General features: G+C 37.9%; 1 protein-coding gene across 2 annotated transcripts in view; it reads left to right on the top strand.

The window, feature by feature from the left end:
• The window catches only part of PDE7B (phosphodiesterase 7B), a 191,970-nt gene that overhangs the window by 62,995 nt on the left and 111,328 nt on the right, over window positions 1-17,647 (top strand). For both annotated transcript variants that reach the window (XM_080390173.1, XM_080390174.1), the window contains one exon: window positions 8,254-8,314. In XM_080390173.1, the coding sequence (XP_080246299.1) occupies window positions 8,254-8,314 (61 nt within the window). The remainder of the gene's footprint in view (window positions 1-8,253; window positions 8,315-17,647) is intronic.

The following is a 17,647-nucleotide window of genomic DNA, read 5'->3' as shown; positions in this document are numbered from 1 at the left end:
GGGAATTATTTTCAGGGAGAAAATTAGTCTTTTTAGCATTGCTCCAAAAGACTGCAATCTTGGAAACTGCAACTAATATGTCCAAAAAACATGGATTTCCCTGTATCTGAAATATGTTTATAGTGGTTATTGCAGTATCGTCTAAATCTTTCCTGACAAAAAATGGCATTTGTATGACTCCATTATTATTAATCCATGTGATTAATTGCACTTTGAAAGTTGTTGAAAAGTTGTGTTAGTTTCAATGATACTTTCTTTTAATGCAGAAGATGCTGTTCCCCGAGGTCTAATATAACAATTTTTGAAATACAGATTTTTTCTGTCAAAACAACACTTGCTGTTCTTTAGCTCCATATGTTCTGTATGTAGAAATATGATGTATGCTGGCTGTGCTTGAAGTTCTGAAAGTCATTTTTGCAGTGCTAAGGTTATTTCGTGTTTTTTGGTTTCATTTCCTTTTCCAAAATACACTAATAGAAGAGTACTTCCAATTGATAGTTATGACTGTAGAAGCATGTGTTAATGGGCTAAAATACTGCTATAGGTGCCCACTTTTACAGTAGGTGTTTGGTAACGCGCTGGGCAGATGCCAGGCCACTGGTACAGAACAGCTGAGGACAGGGCTCATACGCTAAGATCACTTACAGTGGCAAAAGAGTTTAAAAATGTGTACAAGGCACAAGAGCTCAAAATGTTTGAGAAGGATAACCAGAACCAAATTTGGGAGTAAAGCTGTAAGTGGTTGGTGATAAGCTCAGAAGATGCAATCAGAAGGGAGGTTTTCATGTTGTGGCCACTGAAACCATCTACACAGCTAACGAAAACAAGGCCCAAGACCGCGCTTTGCCTGTGTCCACCGTGCACAGCAGCTGGGCCTAGGTGCACCATGCAGTGACACAGCACTGCAGGAAGGATTTCGTTCATAGGAAGTTTTATTTGCAGAGTCCCTCATGGATGGCAGACATCAAACACTGAGTTACCTTAGGGAAAGAGCAAGGAGAGAAAGAGAGCAAAAAAGGAGAAAAGGAAAAGCTTCCTTTTAACTGCATAACCAATTCTCCAGTTGTACAGCTATCCATGGGACACCTCTACCTTCAGGCCCAAGCTGTGTGTGGTACACAAGCAAGGAACTGAGGGAAAGTAGTTTCTTCACTCAGAAAGTGGTCAGGGAGACAGTTTTATTAGGCAGGAGAAACCCCATGCTCGTGTGGGCTTACTGGCACTGTCTTCTTGTCCTTCCTGAGACTGTGCTTTTGTATGCAAAGCATATAGTATGCCATGGTACACACAAATAATCAGGTGCCAAAATTCATCCCACATTGCTCTGAATAGCCTGAGGAGACTCTTCAGGAGATTTTCTCTCCCACACACCTTTGATTTGCTTCTTGGAAAGAGTGGTGTGCCAGTCAGTATTTCTGAAGCTTTGACCCTTCCTTTGATCCAGCAAGTCAGTGAGAAATACGTGAGAAAAGCATGTGGTTGAAGCGGAGACCTAAATTTTCACAAATTAATCCTGTATTTTCCTCCTGTTACATATTTCAATAGAAAATGAAAGTTAAAATAGCAGTGACCATAGCTAGAACAGCCCAGCTCTGCAACTCAGAGGAGGAGGAAAGACAATTATGTGGTCCAGAAAATGTTTAAATACAGAGAACTTTGATGTTTCACATCAGAGCAACAATAAATAGAGACAACGAATTTGCCTTTTCCCTAGTATTGATATTTTTCTCTCATCTTCCCTCCCACTTAGAACTGTTTTTGTGGTGGGAGGATCCATTACGTAATCTACAGATGTTTTACATTCTTTAAAATATAAACTAGAAAATAAACTGTAATACAGATTCATCCCATGAGAGTAAAAAATTAGTCTGCTCTTTAACATTTCTTGGATGATGGCACCCCCTCAGAACATGCCTACAAGTTGTGCCTCTCCTGTTAATGCACACTCAACTGTGACTTATTGCTTATGAAAAACTAACATGTTTATTACTTGGTAATTGTAGATTTGGCTCCCAGTGCCCATGTTATAAACACTTAAAAGTAGGGATGCCATACTGAAACACTGACAGATTCTCAGGAGCGTCAGGGCTACTGGTGCCTCCCTAATGTAGTCACACATTGTTAGACTTCTTTTTTTTCCTTAATTGAAGAAGAAAACAAAGCAGTTAAACTGCTATATCCATTTTCCAGCAACATTAATCCATTTCAAACCACGCTTAACCATAGTAAATCACAGGTTTGTGAGAAAATGAACTCCCTAAAGGTTCACCTCAGGCTATTTAGCCCACAAACAAGTTGCTGACTACTGGCAACAATGGTTGGTTGGGAATTATTGCTCAGTTTAGTTGTAATTACTTATTTTGCTGTGTCTTCCGTTCAGAGTAGCTGAGGGTCTACAGCATGGTAAATTCCAGAATGAAATGCATTGCCAAGATGCTGCTGGAGATTGACACTGACAGTGTTGAAAGGTTATTTGAGCAACATGTTTTAACTTCCTGGAGGGAAGAGAAACCTTCTCTTTTATGGGGAAATCTTGGAAAGGGAGGAGCTCTCAAAACAAGTCTGCCAGACGTAACTATTCTACTGTGCAGAAAATCATCCAGATGTTAATAGAGCTGGAATTCTCATTTTAAGCATGCCTCATTGTTGACGATAAATAGGGAAGCTGGAAAGTTTACCCATTAAATGTAGTATAGCTGTGATACAATAGTTGCAATGTAATAGTAGTAATTTGAACAGCAGAAAATGTAGCATTCTGGCTGCTAATAGTATTTTAAAGTCAATTGTCAGTGTACTGTGATTACACCACATTTATAATTGGGTGGGCATACACACACAATACATACCAGTTCAAGATAAGTGTACTTTTTTGTGGCGCAATTTAGTGGAACACTTAACTTGCCAAATGCAGTCTACATCTTCAGGTAAGTATAAGATGTTATCTATAATCATTATGGGAATAAGGCCCAGGGAGGTAATGTGTGAACAATCACAATTTCTATAGATCTTGGGCAATTTTGTTAGCTGAAAGATTCTAGTGGTATTTGCTACCAATGGGAATGTTCATATATGCAATTCTCAAGTTTTATTCACTATACACATATTTTCATGTGAGAAAGGCTAAGTAAAGTTCCTGAGGAATTCAAAGTTGGCAATTCAAAGTCACATGAATAGGGTGAGCTTTTTGCAGTCATTCAGTCCATAGAATATTGATCAAATACAGGCCTGTTAAATTTTAATTAAGGTGTGATATAGAGAAAAGAAGCTTTAATCTCTAAACAAATAAAAAACATTGGCTTAATTTCCTTTGCTAAGGCCAACAAAGGCCATGGGTAAAGATAAAGAAAAATTCGTGTTTGACATTTAAGTGCATCTCAAGATTACAGAGTATTGGTAGGGAACTTCCTTGTTTCACATAAACATTGATTTAATCACTAACAGATATCATTAGAAGGCTTTCATTTTGGGGGAGGTACTTGTGAAAAGGCTGAGGCCAGGACAGATTACATGTGTCAGTCTGCTCTGGTTGTTCCTGTACTTTCTTTTGTCCCTGTCAGAGAGGACAGACAGAACTGGAAATGCCACCAATGTAACAAGGCACTGGAAATCCTACAGTTCCTACACTCTGATATTTCACCAGCATTCAGGATGAATCCACCTTAAATCTCCTCCTAGGCAGCCTGAAAACAAAGAGAATGTGGCCTGGCTCCTTGTGAAATATTGCCCTTAATTTTCAGCTATTTATATGAGTAGCCAGTTGGTTTTATTAAAAGATTGCTAAGACTTATGAAGTACTGTTGTTTTTCACACTAACAGACTTTACATCTGTAATTCCTTAAGCAATTAGAATCATGCTTTTACATACTAGAGGACTTAATTACTTTTTTAAAGATGATGAAGAAAAGAACATAAAAGGAAAGCAGATATATGAATAACAGGAGCATTTTTTTGCCTCTGAGCTCATCCATTCTTTTATAGAAGCATAGAAGCCATTTGCTTTACTTTAAATTCTTTTAATCAGTTGTATCCACAAGTATATCTTTTAACTCTCATTTCTGAAAGAATGCGAAATTATATGCAGTACTCTGAAAAAAAAAAGGAAATAAAAAGCTCTTTTACCAAAAGTGTTGTTATGTAGACTCTACTTCTTTCTCCTATTGGTAAAAGTGAAGCACATTAACTTAAGGTTACTTTAAAAAAAGAAATCAGATGGATTCTTTAAAACTATTTGGCATGCAATCAATGTGCAATTAACACAATTCCTCTGTCGGTATAATAATCCCTGTCACTTTCTGCAAAAGGAAAATTATCCAATCTGTTGTCATGTTTGGCTGATCATGTACATTGAGTACCTCGTTGGTTATTGCAACATTTGAAGAGACATATATGTTGAACACCATAATCAAGATGTACAGAACAGAACAGTGAAGCCTATAAATATGGTTCCTACTTCAATAACCTTTTAGCTGACTAAGCTGGCTTTTCAAAACTTCATTGTCTGCAGCTTAAAAAGGTCAAAATTGTGCATGTTCAAATTTCATGCCAGAAAAACTCTTTATTATATTTTTAAAGACTATACAGTCTAAAATTATTAATATAGCTAAATGTTAATTATATGCATTTAATAAGTAGAAAATTAACACGCCACTTACTGCAATTCTCATGACAAAAACTTTCAGATCTTTACATGCTGGATTTTATTATAGGTAAGAATTTAGCCCTATTTCTTTCAATTACTTGATTTGCATATCTCTCTCTTCTTAAAACATGTAATGCTTTAATTTACCATACAAACACAAGATTAATAGAATTATTTCAAAACCAGTTTTTTCATAGATAAAGTTTTCTCTACAACATAAAAAACCCCACTAAGGATATATTCTTTCTAGGGTACATACAGCCCATATCAAATCCTCAAATGCAGGTGGTGTGAGCCCAGGCATGCTGGAAATGGAAACCCAGCCTATGAATGATCATGTAATACCGGAGAAGTAAAATGAGATGCATTACTGCATTAGTACAACTGACTAGAGTCAATTTTCCAGCCGCTCTCTGCATGAATGTTTCTTCTGCCACTTGTGAGAGACTGAGATCTAAAATACCCCAAACTCAGGATCCAAGAATATGATTTATCCTATTTTTAGAGAGTGAATTCTTAGACCTTTGAAGAGCTTCAAATATAGGTCAGAACTACGAATCCAACCTCATTATAGATTTCAAGAAATAAAGTTCAGAGGCAGCTTTTCTGTTTGAGTTTGTTGCTCTTCCTAACTGGATAATGTGTTTGGTCTTTACAGCTCACCATTGACACTCTTGCTTCTCTAAAATGGGAACAGAAAACTGATACCTTCCTCCAGACCTGATTCCTATGAATACAGGTAGTGCTGCTTATAAGCAGCAGCTTCCAGAGGCTGTTTAGCCAGTCTTTAAGAGAGATGTCATATTTCTCTCAGCTTCCCCAACAGACATATATGGTGATCTACACGCGTGCAATAGGTCTGCATATGTATAGCAGATATGTCTGGGGTTATTCTTCTCCTCTCTCTGCTTTCTGACCGGTTGAAATTAAAAAGTAGAATAACCAGCACTTCGTGTCAAAGTCCTGTTCTTGCTCTCTAATGGATCCACTACTGACTCTGTAGCCAACTTGGAAACTTTCAGGACAGAATGAGCAGCTGCTCTGGGACTAGTTTGGAAATGCATTGGGACTGGAGATGCTTTTGGCCTCGTCTCTCAGTACCAGCCCTGATATACAAGCAGGCAGAACAAACCCAAACCAGAAAGGGAAGTAATCTGGGCCAGGAAAAGGACAGGAGAAGAATAGCCAACACTGGCAGGAATTCACAGTAGTGGTGGCAAAGTCTCAGCTTAATCCTAAAGATTAAATCATGAAGTCATTCCTTCTTGTTCATGGAAAACATTCGCTAACAGCAAAAATGCCCAAAGAACTCTGTTTTTCAGGTGAGCAAAAATGAGCCCCTGCTGTAATTCGGTGCCACTTTACACATCCAGGATCCAGCAAACTCTTTTTCAGATGCTCTGAGAGTTTGGTAACAGCTCATGTTTCAGCCCATTGATGTGCACCTATGAGCTTTTATTAGCATCAGAAATAAATGGCTGCAGAAGCTTTTTCTCCTGGTGTTTTCAGCTGCAGTGGTAGTAGTGAAAAATCTCCTAGGCTGACTGTTGTAGTATGATTTTCAGTCAGTTCTGTGAATTGTAGGGGCTAAGAAAATTCAGATAAGGCTATGAACTTCTATACGGGTATCTGAATCTTCCTTGCAAAGTTTTCAAAGTTCATCCATCATCAAAATGGATTCTGTGGGATCTTAGTGGACTCTGGGGAACGTTAGCTGTTTTCCCAATTTCATAACACTAGGACTGGTGAGTATTGTTAGGTATTGTAAGACATCATTTGCCAGCCTGAAATGTGATGTTTATATGAATATGTCTGTAACATACAATACGTCTGAGGGACTAAATAAAAAATAACCAAAGGTTTTCAAAGAGCAGCATAAAATCAGGAGTGAGGTGGGCAATTAATTTTGACATGTTTTCTCGCATCTGAGTCTAAGTATACTTATGGTCATGAAGAAGCTGAAAGATTTCTGTGAAAAGATCTTAACATTCTTCCTAGAAGAACAAATAGCAAATTTCTATTTCTCCTGATAAGGAGCTGGTATAAGAGCATTCGTAAAATCAGCTTTGAAATGCTGGGTGTTGTTTTTCTTTTACAATCTTATAGAACATGCTCCCACCTAGGAAGGTTAATACAGGCGTCTGTTTGCTTTTTTTAGATGTACTGATATATGAAAAGACTCTGTGTGGGAGATGGGCTTTTGTTTGTTTGTTTGTGTTTATTTCAGTGGGAGGGAGGTGAAGGCTATTTTTAAAATAGTGAGTTCCAAATATGTTGTTCATTTATGAAACTGTTGCTGTGTATCATCTTCTTTGAAGCTCTGGGGTTTTTTACTTACATGATTCTCTGTAGGTTTTAATATTTGCTGTAAATGTCACTTTTATTTGAAAAAGATAAAAGAAAAAGACAGTACTAACCACTTTGTCTTACATAAGAAAGCAAGTCATAGGTGCTGAAAAGGGGAAACTGCTTAAGAGAGAGAAAGGAAGAGGAAGGGAAATGGATAGCTCTCAGTGATTTTTCCAAACGTGAACCGCTGTGCTGTTATTCACATTTGGTCATAGATACCAAACCCATAAATATGTAGATAAGGAAGTACAGACCACTTTTACCTATAAAATCTGAGGGTGTCCTTAAGCCCATATCATGAGCTATCAGTGTAGTGGGACAAAACAGAATCTTTTTTTGTAGCACCTGAGGCAACCACTACTGAAGGGAGTGTGATCTGTACACTGACTGACTTTAATCGGAGCTGGATCAGACCCATGAGCCACACCAACTACGTTTCTCCTGGCAGCTAAACTGATATGTCTGTCTGGATAAAGGACTCAAAAATGATGTCTTTTCATTGAAAGCAACCCAGCACTTCTGTATTCTAATCCTAACTCTAATAATGTTCCTTCACTGGGTTTGTGCAGGGACAGAGCATCAGCCCTGATAATACATCTGTACATGTGAATATTATTTTTCATTAACAAAACATATTACCATAGAGTTGTAAATTATTTGTACCTTACAAAAACCAATTTTACTCATAGGTGTTATGGAGAGTTCAAATTTTGTGAAATGACAGCTTTCCTTGATAAATATTTAAGAGTTGGGAGGGGGAGTAAATAAGTTCATTTTACAGAAATGCAAATTGTTGGATCAGCATAGCTGTTTGTTTTGTTTTCAACTGCACCGTTTCACAGATCGTTTTTAGCGTGCAGCCCTGTGACAACTAAATCAGTATACCGGAGAGGGCTACAATGTCTACCAGTGGTAAATGAGGCCTCCTGTACAATTGGATCTGGTGGTAACAAAGAGTAACGTGGATCAGGCAGTAACTTAAGCCATAGATACAAAAGTAATAGGTTTTACCTCCAGTCTTTCTTGATGAACAACCCAGAAAACAGTGTTGACCCATCCTTGCACATTAGTGATGTCACTCTTCCTCAAACTTTGTCTACTTGAAACTATTTCGATTTTGACATGTTTACAATGTGTCTTTGTACATCTCTAGTTCCAAAACATAAACAGGGGTATCAGAGGACAAGGGCAGGGATACCATCACAGAGCCTTTAACTAAATATATCCTTTTTTTTTCCTTTTTTTTTTTTTCTTTTTTTTTTCAGAGGTGCGGAGAAATCTCATTTGATAGTCCTGACCAGAATGCCAAATGTGTTCGCATGCTAGGTAAGGGTAAGAGTCTTTTCCCCTTTTGATACAAGAAGTGTGCAGAAGTGTGTTTAATTGGTGATTTCTTCTCAAAAGCATGTGATAACGGTGATAACTCACAATGGCATTTACACAGCTCATCCACATGTAGTCCGCCTTAATATATTCTTTATGGTTAATTTTCAGTTATTGAAACAAAGTATATATTCCTGTAGTGCCCATCTGCATAGATGAAAAGATAGCTGTACCAGCACTCTAATTGTAACCTCTGATGTACTCAAGTAGAGAAGTCATATTTGAAAGCTAAAAATCTGTACTTTGAAAGAGAGTATTAATTTCACAAATATGTGTCAAAAGCCTTTAGGTCAGACCTTCAGCTGCATCAATCAGCAAAATTTCAATCACTCTGATTTTACAGATTTGCACAGGTGTAGCAATTTACCCAGCATTTGTAAAAATTAAGTAGAAGGGTCTATTCTTTGGAAACAATACAGGAATGTTCTGCTGTTTCATTTATTTCTGTGACCAATTTTATTGTATTTGCTTTTTTCATCTACAGTGCTGTACCGAAACTTTAACAGCATGGCTAGTATGACAGTGAAAGACAGGCAGAGTCTAAAAACCTGAAAGATCATGTCTACTCAGAAAAAATGAAATCACAGAATACTTGCAGGGGTAGACTTTAAATTCTAAAGACCTTTCACCAGCCAGGGTTGAGGTAAATGTATGATGTAAATTAGAGCATTGCATCTAATGACATGAAGACTGAAATAGTCACAATTTTAAAAATTGCAACTGGCAATGTCTAGGAACTTAATTCCCATCTGGGTGCATAGCTGTGTTCTGTAATAACAGATTATGTGGTTTGTTGTTTATATTCATTAAATCCTATTGTCACAATAGACTGTAATTGCTGCAGAGGAAATCTGTCATGCTTATAGTGCACAGATCCCAACAGATGAACTGACACAATGGGCCATAATGATTTGTTACATCAATGATCCATGGTTAGAGGTTCTTAATGGAACAAGCTGACAAAAAAGATACACTTGTGATCCTTTATCATGCCAATTATAATCTACAGCTTAAATACCATTGAGTTTGTAATACTGTAGTTCTAAGGAAGTTATATCCGCACAAATGCTATTATCCATTAGGGGGAAAAAAGGGAGGGTGGGAGAGGAGGGAAAAAAAATGACCTGAAGATGAAAGCCTTCTGCATGGGTTGGTTCATCATTTGGTTTGGCATTTTTATAACAAGTCAGCTTGAAATTGGGAGCTTGGCATCATCTTTAATGCAAATGATTCTTTAGGAGCAGTGAGCAGAACAAGATCTTGTTTCCATTACGTATATTCTTATCTATGTCTTGTAGTATATGCATATGCAAGAATGAGAACATATGCTGTGCTCTGTAAGGAAACTGCTAGGAATGTAAAAATGACTCCAAGGGGACATGCCAAAGGTGTGACGGGCTCTCAGAGGTTACATCTCTTCTATTTAAAAATATTTCGCCTGCTATTACTATTCTTCAGTGTCTCTGACAAGTTGAAGACTGTAGTGTCATATATAACATAGGATATTACATTTCACTCCAAGGTATCTCAAATCATGTACAGAGCTGAGATATTCTAAGTGCAAGTGGATATCCCACAACTGGCTCTGCAAGAGGTATGGAAAGTAGAAACTAGCATTATATGGTTGCTCTGAGGGCAACTACTGAAGAGTCTGGACAGAACTCTGTACTGAAGACCAGGAGCCAGAAACCGTGCAACCTGAAAGGTCTAAGACTTTGTGCTGAATGCATCACGTAGCATCAAATTTCAGATTTTACAAGGGAATTGAATTTCCAAGAGAACAACACACAAAGCATCACTGATCAATGCAAAGCTGACATCAATATGTCTGTAGGTGTAACTAGTGAAAAAAGCACAACATGCCTTCAGAAAGGGACATCTTTCTTGACTGCACGGTCTTTGAAATATGCTGAAACAATCATGCTGTCATTTACTGTAACAGTGACACAGTGCTGACAGAAATCTAGAGGGCAAGACTCAGCAAATGCAATAGGATAATTAGTAAGAAAAGAAACAGAGGAGTCTGGAGTTCTGACTCTATTTCTCCAGGGATCTTTGCTGCAAGACCAGTCCATAGTTGGAACTGTACCTTACTTAGCAGTACTCTGAAATGGTAACAGCTGGTTTTGTCAGAAAAGGTCTGTATCTGGGTTATACTTACTGGTTCTGTGTTAGCATCAAATGTAGAGGTTTTCAGGAGTAATGCAAGGCTTGCTACTGTAAGTGGAGTGTGTGCATGGAATTCTTTTTCTATAAAGGTTGATGAAAAGAGGTTTGCAGTGAAAATCTTACTGTATTCCTATCTTCCTCCTAGAAAGCAGGAAATAATAGATACAGAAATGCCTAAACGCTTACAATGGCTATAGTGAAAGCAGGCAGCTTTTCAATGGACTGAGTAGATATTGCTAAACTTGAAGTTGAGAGCAAAAGAAACAGTTTAATGCCTCCCTTTTCAGCACTGGAGTGATCAATATTTATAATGCAAGTGTGAAAAATAACTTGAACAACTAAATTACATGGTCACTTAGCAAGCACTGCTTCCTGAGGCTATCTTAGATGTGTTCTGCTCAGGATATGGTTAGTATCAGTGTAATTAAGTGTACTAAAGTTCCTACAGAAAATTATGTTCTCCCACTTATTCTTTATAATGTGCTTCTTTCTTTACACTTCTATATGTTGTACTATAGTTAAACCAACATAGCTTCTGTAACTGTCACAGAAGAAAGTCCGTCAGTGGCCCACCTTAGCCTTTTGAAGACCAGTGTTCAGATCCTAAATCTATCACAGATTTCTTGAGCCTGGCATTGGCTAAAGCTTTAGACATCCCTGCACATCCATTGTCCTTTGGAAAATGGGAGAAGTACTTCCTCACTTCTTGGGAACAAGAATAAATTTATATGTACAATGAAAAGCTGAAGTACTATAGGAATGTAGGTCATAAAAATACCACACTGCTGATAAAAGTGTGTTGTCAGAGGTTTCCCCTGAATCTCTGAGTCTCTCTGGAGCCACCAGTAGCTCATCAGCACTTGCAGTGCACTGTTCTGCTTGAATTGGAGTTGTTATCAAGTTAGTGAGAGCACTCAACCATGACAGAATTGCTAGATAATGCTGAACTGGATGTCAAAAAGATTTTGCTTTATGCTACATTCTGGAAGTTAGAACCCTGGGCTCCTCCTGCCCTTTACTTTTAATGATTTTGACTTAAAAGATAGCTGGCACAAAATCTGAGCATATAGCAAGGTGCTCACTATGTGGTTGTTAGTCCAGATTTTCATATTATGAAGGGCAGAAGAGAACTATCCCTCTCCCTAGAGCACCCACTGCTATTTTCAATGGCACAACCTGTGGTTAATTTTTCCCATATGTAGACAGACATATTCTGAGCTCAGACATGACACAATGTCGTATCATGCGGAGATAATTGGGTTAGTTTGCTGTGAAAATTGCTGGTTGGATGCCTAAGCTAATTAACTCTGCTGGGAAGAATTGCATACTAGCTTGGAAGAGTCCAAAACTAAGGCAACTTAACCAGTTCTCACATCTTAACTAGCTCATGCAAAGCTAGCTCAGTAACCTCTACATGGCAGAACACTGAGTTTTATGAATTTATGCTGGAAAGAATAACATTCTCATATCAGGCTTTAGGATTAGTACAGAAGGAAAAATGTCTGCCAACTAGAAGAGAAACTTCAGTGTATAATAAATACCAGTTCATACAGAAGAGATACGGTTATCCTTATATTTGCTCTATTAGGAAGTAGGCAGCTGCACTCATCGTAAGATATACAAAATTAAATGGTCCCATCAGTTTTAATCTGTACAGTCTTACTGATGACAGTGAAGTAAGGGGGATGGATGATAAAAGCATATTATCTGGTTTGTTACTCTGGTAACCGGTCTTCCACCAGCAGATTTGGTCTTTACTCTTTGCTGAAACACTGGATAGATTTTGAAGAGGTCACATCTCTCGCTGGACATCTCAGCTGTCTGCAGAAGTTTTTCCAGGAGAAATGTGAATTGCCCTCCTTAAGGAGCTAGTTAGTAAAATGAAAACACAAGCCTTCCAGACGCCCCATGGCAAATGGCTGAGGTGCTTTCTTTTCATTATTGTAAATTCCACGCAGACAGGAATAATGTGGGTGAGTTTTGTTTCCCTTTTGGTGTAGACTTAATCCTTGCAAAAGCAGACAGATGAATCCTTGTTTGGGATAAAAGTAGTTTCCTCACAAATAGCCATTTAAAATTCACCCATGAAAAAATCAACTGGGGGAAAAAAAAGGGGGGTGGTATCTTTTTTATTTCTTCCCCAGACTATTAGAACGTTGTTGCTTTGGGGCAACGAACTTTTTCATATTCCAGCACAGAGAGATGCCTACCTCCCTCACCCCGAAAAAGCTGCTTTGTGCCATACTTTCACCATTTATTACCTATGGAGAGTTATGGTTAAAGGCGTCGGCATTTAGCCATGAAATGAGTTTCATGGATCCAGCTTCAGTCTTGGTGGCTTTTTGCCCACAGCAGAAAACCACCACACATTTGAACAGAGTTGGCAGCCACAGCTTGAGAGAGAGACATTACTGGAATAACAACTGTGTTGAAAGCCAGGGCTGAGGGGTACTGGCAAGGCTGTGGCTGGCTGGCCTCTGCCTTACATAACTGTTGAACTCACTTTCACTGGGCAGGGGGGTGGAATATCTATTAAAATTTACTTTGAGAAACAAAATCAGGTAAATAACCATATATCTTACTGGGAAAAATAAATAATGAAAAATAGTTAAATGTGTCTATTTGCCCTGCAGTGGAGAGAAAGAAATGAGGCAGCCAGTCAAATGGTTCTGCACTGGTCAAGCTTTGCAGTTTGGCAAAGTTTTCTGGAGCACTCGCTGACATCATTTGAAATGTGACCCTGTATCTCTTGCACACGCAAAACTTCTACTGAAACTGATAAGCATGCATGAGCAATGGCGTTCTAAATAGCCAAAGACACGGACTATTTATATCCCAGTCATTTGAACACTTAGACGTGTGCCTGACCTTATGCAGACTAAGTATTCTATCTGTGTAAATGACATGAAAATAAGCACATGAATTAATCCTTGTAAAAGCAAGGAATATGCTTATGGAGAAAGGGCCTAAAATCTACAGCGACTAGCAAGAAATCTACACTCATTGCTATGCTGCCCGTCAGGATTACTCAGAACTTTACAGTTGTGGGAGGGGGCAGGCTTAGGATGTCTGCTACAAAAAGATAGGCTTCTATTCCATGAGCAGCTTACGACACAGGATGAAGGGAAGGACATTTTTTCCCCACTATAAAGCAATGGTGTGAATGCATACAGAAAGATAAACACTATGTCTCTCTTTGATATCTTGGTAATGTAGATAATTTCAAATCTAAACATATAAGCCTACCTGTAAGCTTTTCACTTATATTTCATACTCTAACTGCCAATGAAAGTCTCGCTACCAAGAATTCATTCTGATGAGAACAGTATGATGTAGTTAAGATTTCTGGAACAGTAGTTCATCTACCTAGTCGAGTAGACAAAAAGTAGAGTTTTTCAATTAACTTCTAATACTTTTCCTTTTTTTTCTTCTAAAATATCATTATAGTTTATTAACACAACTTAAATATAAGACTTAACTCCTGATATTGCAACTATGCTTGTAAACCTATTAAAAAAATTGGTATCTCTGTGACCTTACCACCATCAAAATAGAGGTTTATTGTTCCTCCATGTCACTTAATACCTCCTCCCCCAGTTGAGTGTCTCTTCCTGAAATGCAATACTTTCAAAATCTCACCTGTTTTCTCCAGCAACATTCATGATTTGTTCACCATAGTGGTACAGAGAATGCTAAAGACTTGGTGATCACCCCATGCTTTATCTGGAAGACCCCAGTCAAGATGCCAGGCTACCTATATTCGAGTGTACCTTGGTGACAGAAAGTGGCAAACAGGTGGGCAGAAGGCTGCAACAGAGACTCCCTTGCCAAGGAGTTCACAGCGTACACACACCATCATTGTGTCACTTTATCACTGTGTTATAGTTTCATGGTAAACAAGTAAGAACTCTTTGTCTTCACCATCATGAGTTTTGTGCCCAAAACCACAGAGAATGTAAATATCAAATCCGTCTTCTAGTTTCATGACTATTTGATTAATTTGCTTAAGAAACTATAAGAAAGGTAAAATAAATTGATAATTCTGATGCCCTTAGTATATTTTAAAGAACAGTTCTCTAACACCATTTTATTATTGCAGTAATTTTGATTTAATTACTGTTTTAGGTAATTATACAGCCTGTAGCTGAGTGACAATGACCACCTGTTTATCCTGTTCTGTCCTGTAAATCAGGTCAGACTGAAACCACTGGTCTTGCAGTATTCTACCTTTCAGAAGGGTGCTGAAGGAGACAAAAACTGGCTTTGGCATTTTGAGTAGGCATATAAAACACTCTTCTGAATGTAATTTCTCATTCTTTTTTTTCTATCACTTGAACATTAACTTGAATCTTATATAGTTTTATCTTATGTCTGAGCTTGGTGCAGGAAAGAAATGGGGGTGTCAGCAACTTGGAAGGAACACAATAATGAGGATTTGACATCTATATGATGTAAACACACCATGATGGCTTTCTCTAGAAGGGAGAGTTACTGTGTTGACCACATCTACAAAAGCCATTCATTAGGACCATGGGATCCAGTTAAGATATCAAAGCTCAAGTGATGCGCCCTCTCCCCCAACTAAAAATACCCCAGACCCTTGATTCTTCAGCGTCTCTATCAAAAAGGCTTTTTATTCTCTTGGCTGAGAATCTCACCACATATCGTGTTTAGAAAAAAACACAGGTTTGTAAGTCCTATCCAGTAGTTGCACTCAAAGCATGGCTACAAATACCAGCAAATTTAATGCAGTACAAAGCTGAGAAAAACTTCCTTCTTTGTCCAAAGCATGCTGCAGGCAGAAGGATTGCATTCTGCTGTCCATTTATGTCATAATCTAGTGAAAGCTTAAACTTTGAATTCTGGGCTTTCATCGCCCTTAAGTAGTTAAGACACATGGCATCCACTATTCCCTTCCCCACCAAACCCACAGGTGTGGGTTGGTGCTCTGTGTTCCACCTGTTGACCCTGCCAAAGAGAAATGCTGGTATGGCTTGAGGAGGACAACAAATAGGCCTATGACTTGTGCCCATCTGGAGGGAGCACACAGATGTAAGACAAGGAGAATCTTGAGGTTTTGTTTCCCAGATCTTTCCTTTTACTTTTTAAATGTCTATATTTTATTTTATTTTATTTTATTTTATTTTATTTAACTAGGCACTTCTTAGATAAAGTGGAGAAACAGTTGCTTGATTGATTTACTGAAGATGATCTCATATCTTATTTCATGGTACTTGTCACATGAGTTATTGCTGATCCCCTGTTGGAAAAAAGATTTCAAGTGCCTATTCAGTCTGCTTCCTCACAGTTTGAATTTTCCTCGTGCCTAACCTCGTGCCTAAACATGGACTGCATTCACATAATTTCCCATCTTCTTTGTCCAAACTGTTATGAGTGGGATGTGTTCATCCAAAGTACTTGCTGTACAGAAAATTGCTGTGACTAACCATAATGCTGTAATAACTTTCTCTCAAAAAATGGGATGGGGGCGGGGAAAGGAGCAATTATTAGATCTATTAATGGGACCAAATTGTAGAAAAAAACACTTATGCGCAGTTTTACAGCCAGCCATCCTTTCATGATAGTCTAAGTATAATAAAATCTTCAGATGTAAAATTTCCAAACTTAGATTTAAGCAGTTCAAATTATATTTTATAGTTTGAGCTCATCTCTAGCAATTAATCTTTGTTTCTTTAATTATTACTTGGTGCTCCCTTGCAATTTCACAGTCTCTGCTATTTCCTATAGATGTGTAACTACCCTTAGTAAGAGTGATTTATGTCTGAGAAAGTCATGGGATTCCTGCGCTTTCAAGCACTCAGTTCCTGGCTGCAATGTTCATAAAACTCTCAGATTAAGAATGCATTTTCCTATATTCTTCTCTGCTCTGTGTTGTAAAGGAAGTCTCATTGTATTCTGGAGCTAAAAAATTTTGCTGTTCTGAAATAGTTAATAATTTTACCATTCTCACTGAGAATTGGGAGTATATTATTTCTAGCATTTTTTTTTCACCTCTAGTGTAAAAATGAAAAAAAACCACAAAATCAAACACCTGCTGTTCTTTGACCTTGCTAACTGGGTAACTAGATTTCCTTGATGGCTTTAGCTTCCTCCTTTTCCTTTTTTTTTTTTTTTTAAATAAATTATTATTTCTAATTATAATCTACTGTTTTCTTGTACATCTCATACTTCTTAAAGCATTAAGTTGATCTCTTAGGTCATCCCTTGATCACCGAACTACTTAAGCATGTATTCACTTATTCTCACTGAAGCAAAAAAATGGGTTGGCTGAAAAATGTTCCTGTGCCAGGGTCGGTCACAGTGTCCAGCACCGTGCATCTCAAGCCCTGATCTGATCCAAATACTTGAGACTCTGGGCTTATGAAATCATTGAGTACGACTGTGAATATTGGTAGGAGATGATGGGAACTCAACAAGAAATGGAATTTCTGAATCTCAAATAGCCATGTCAAGAGATTACTGTATTTCTTACAGAAAAGTTCAGAGTGCTCCTACTGGATTTCCTTTATAAGCCAGTTCTATAGGGCAGATGAAATAATGTTCAGGATAGTTGGGATGCAATTCATCTGACAGAATGCCTGTAAACATCTGTAAAAAACTCTTTTTTTCAAGTCTACAACCATCATCTAATCTTCCCTTTTGTACAATGAAAAGAATGAGAAAGTGGTACTGCCTTCAGACTTGGTTCATTGCAAAACAGGTGCCTATAACTGGTCTGAGGAACCCTAGTCAGAGAATGCCTGCTTCTCCCCATTCCCAGCTAAAGAAGCTGAAGTGTGGATGCGAGCAGTTGGAGGATATTAATCTCAGCTGCTGGAGTACATATATTGTTTTACATGAAATTCAAAGCTCTAAACTTTAAAGTATGAGAGAGAATAGAAAATCAGGCTAATCAAACTCATATGTAATATAATGTATTGGTTTTTAATGTAAGAGCAATTTCTAACTTTTCAGCATATTTGTAGTAACGTAGATAGCAAATTGGTTTTATGAATTGAGTTCTTTTCTTCATTGCCTTTGTGAAGTCTTAATTTCTCTCTTCTGGCCCTGTGACATAGCTGCAGGACCATTTTCTGACATCTGAAT

This window comes from Falco punctatus, assembly GCF_963210335.1.
Source record: "Falco punctatus genome assembly, chromosome: 5".
NCBI lineage: Eukaryota > Metazoa > Chordata > Aves > Falconiformes > Falconidae > Falco > Falco punctatus.
The sequence above is the reverse complement of the archived record's forward strand: the minus strand, read 5'-3'. Positions and strand labels throughout refer to the sequence as shown.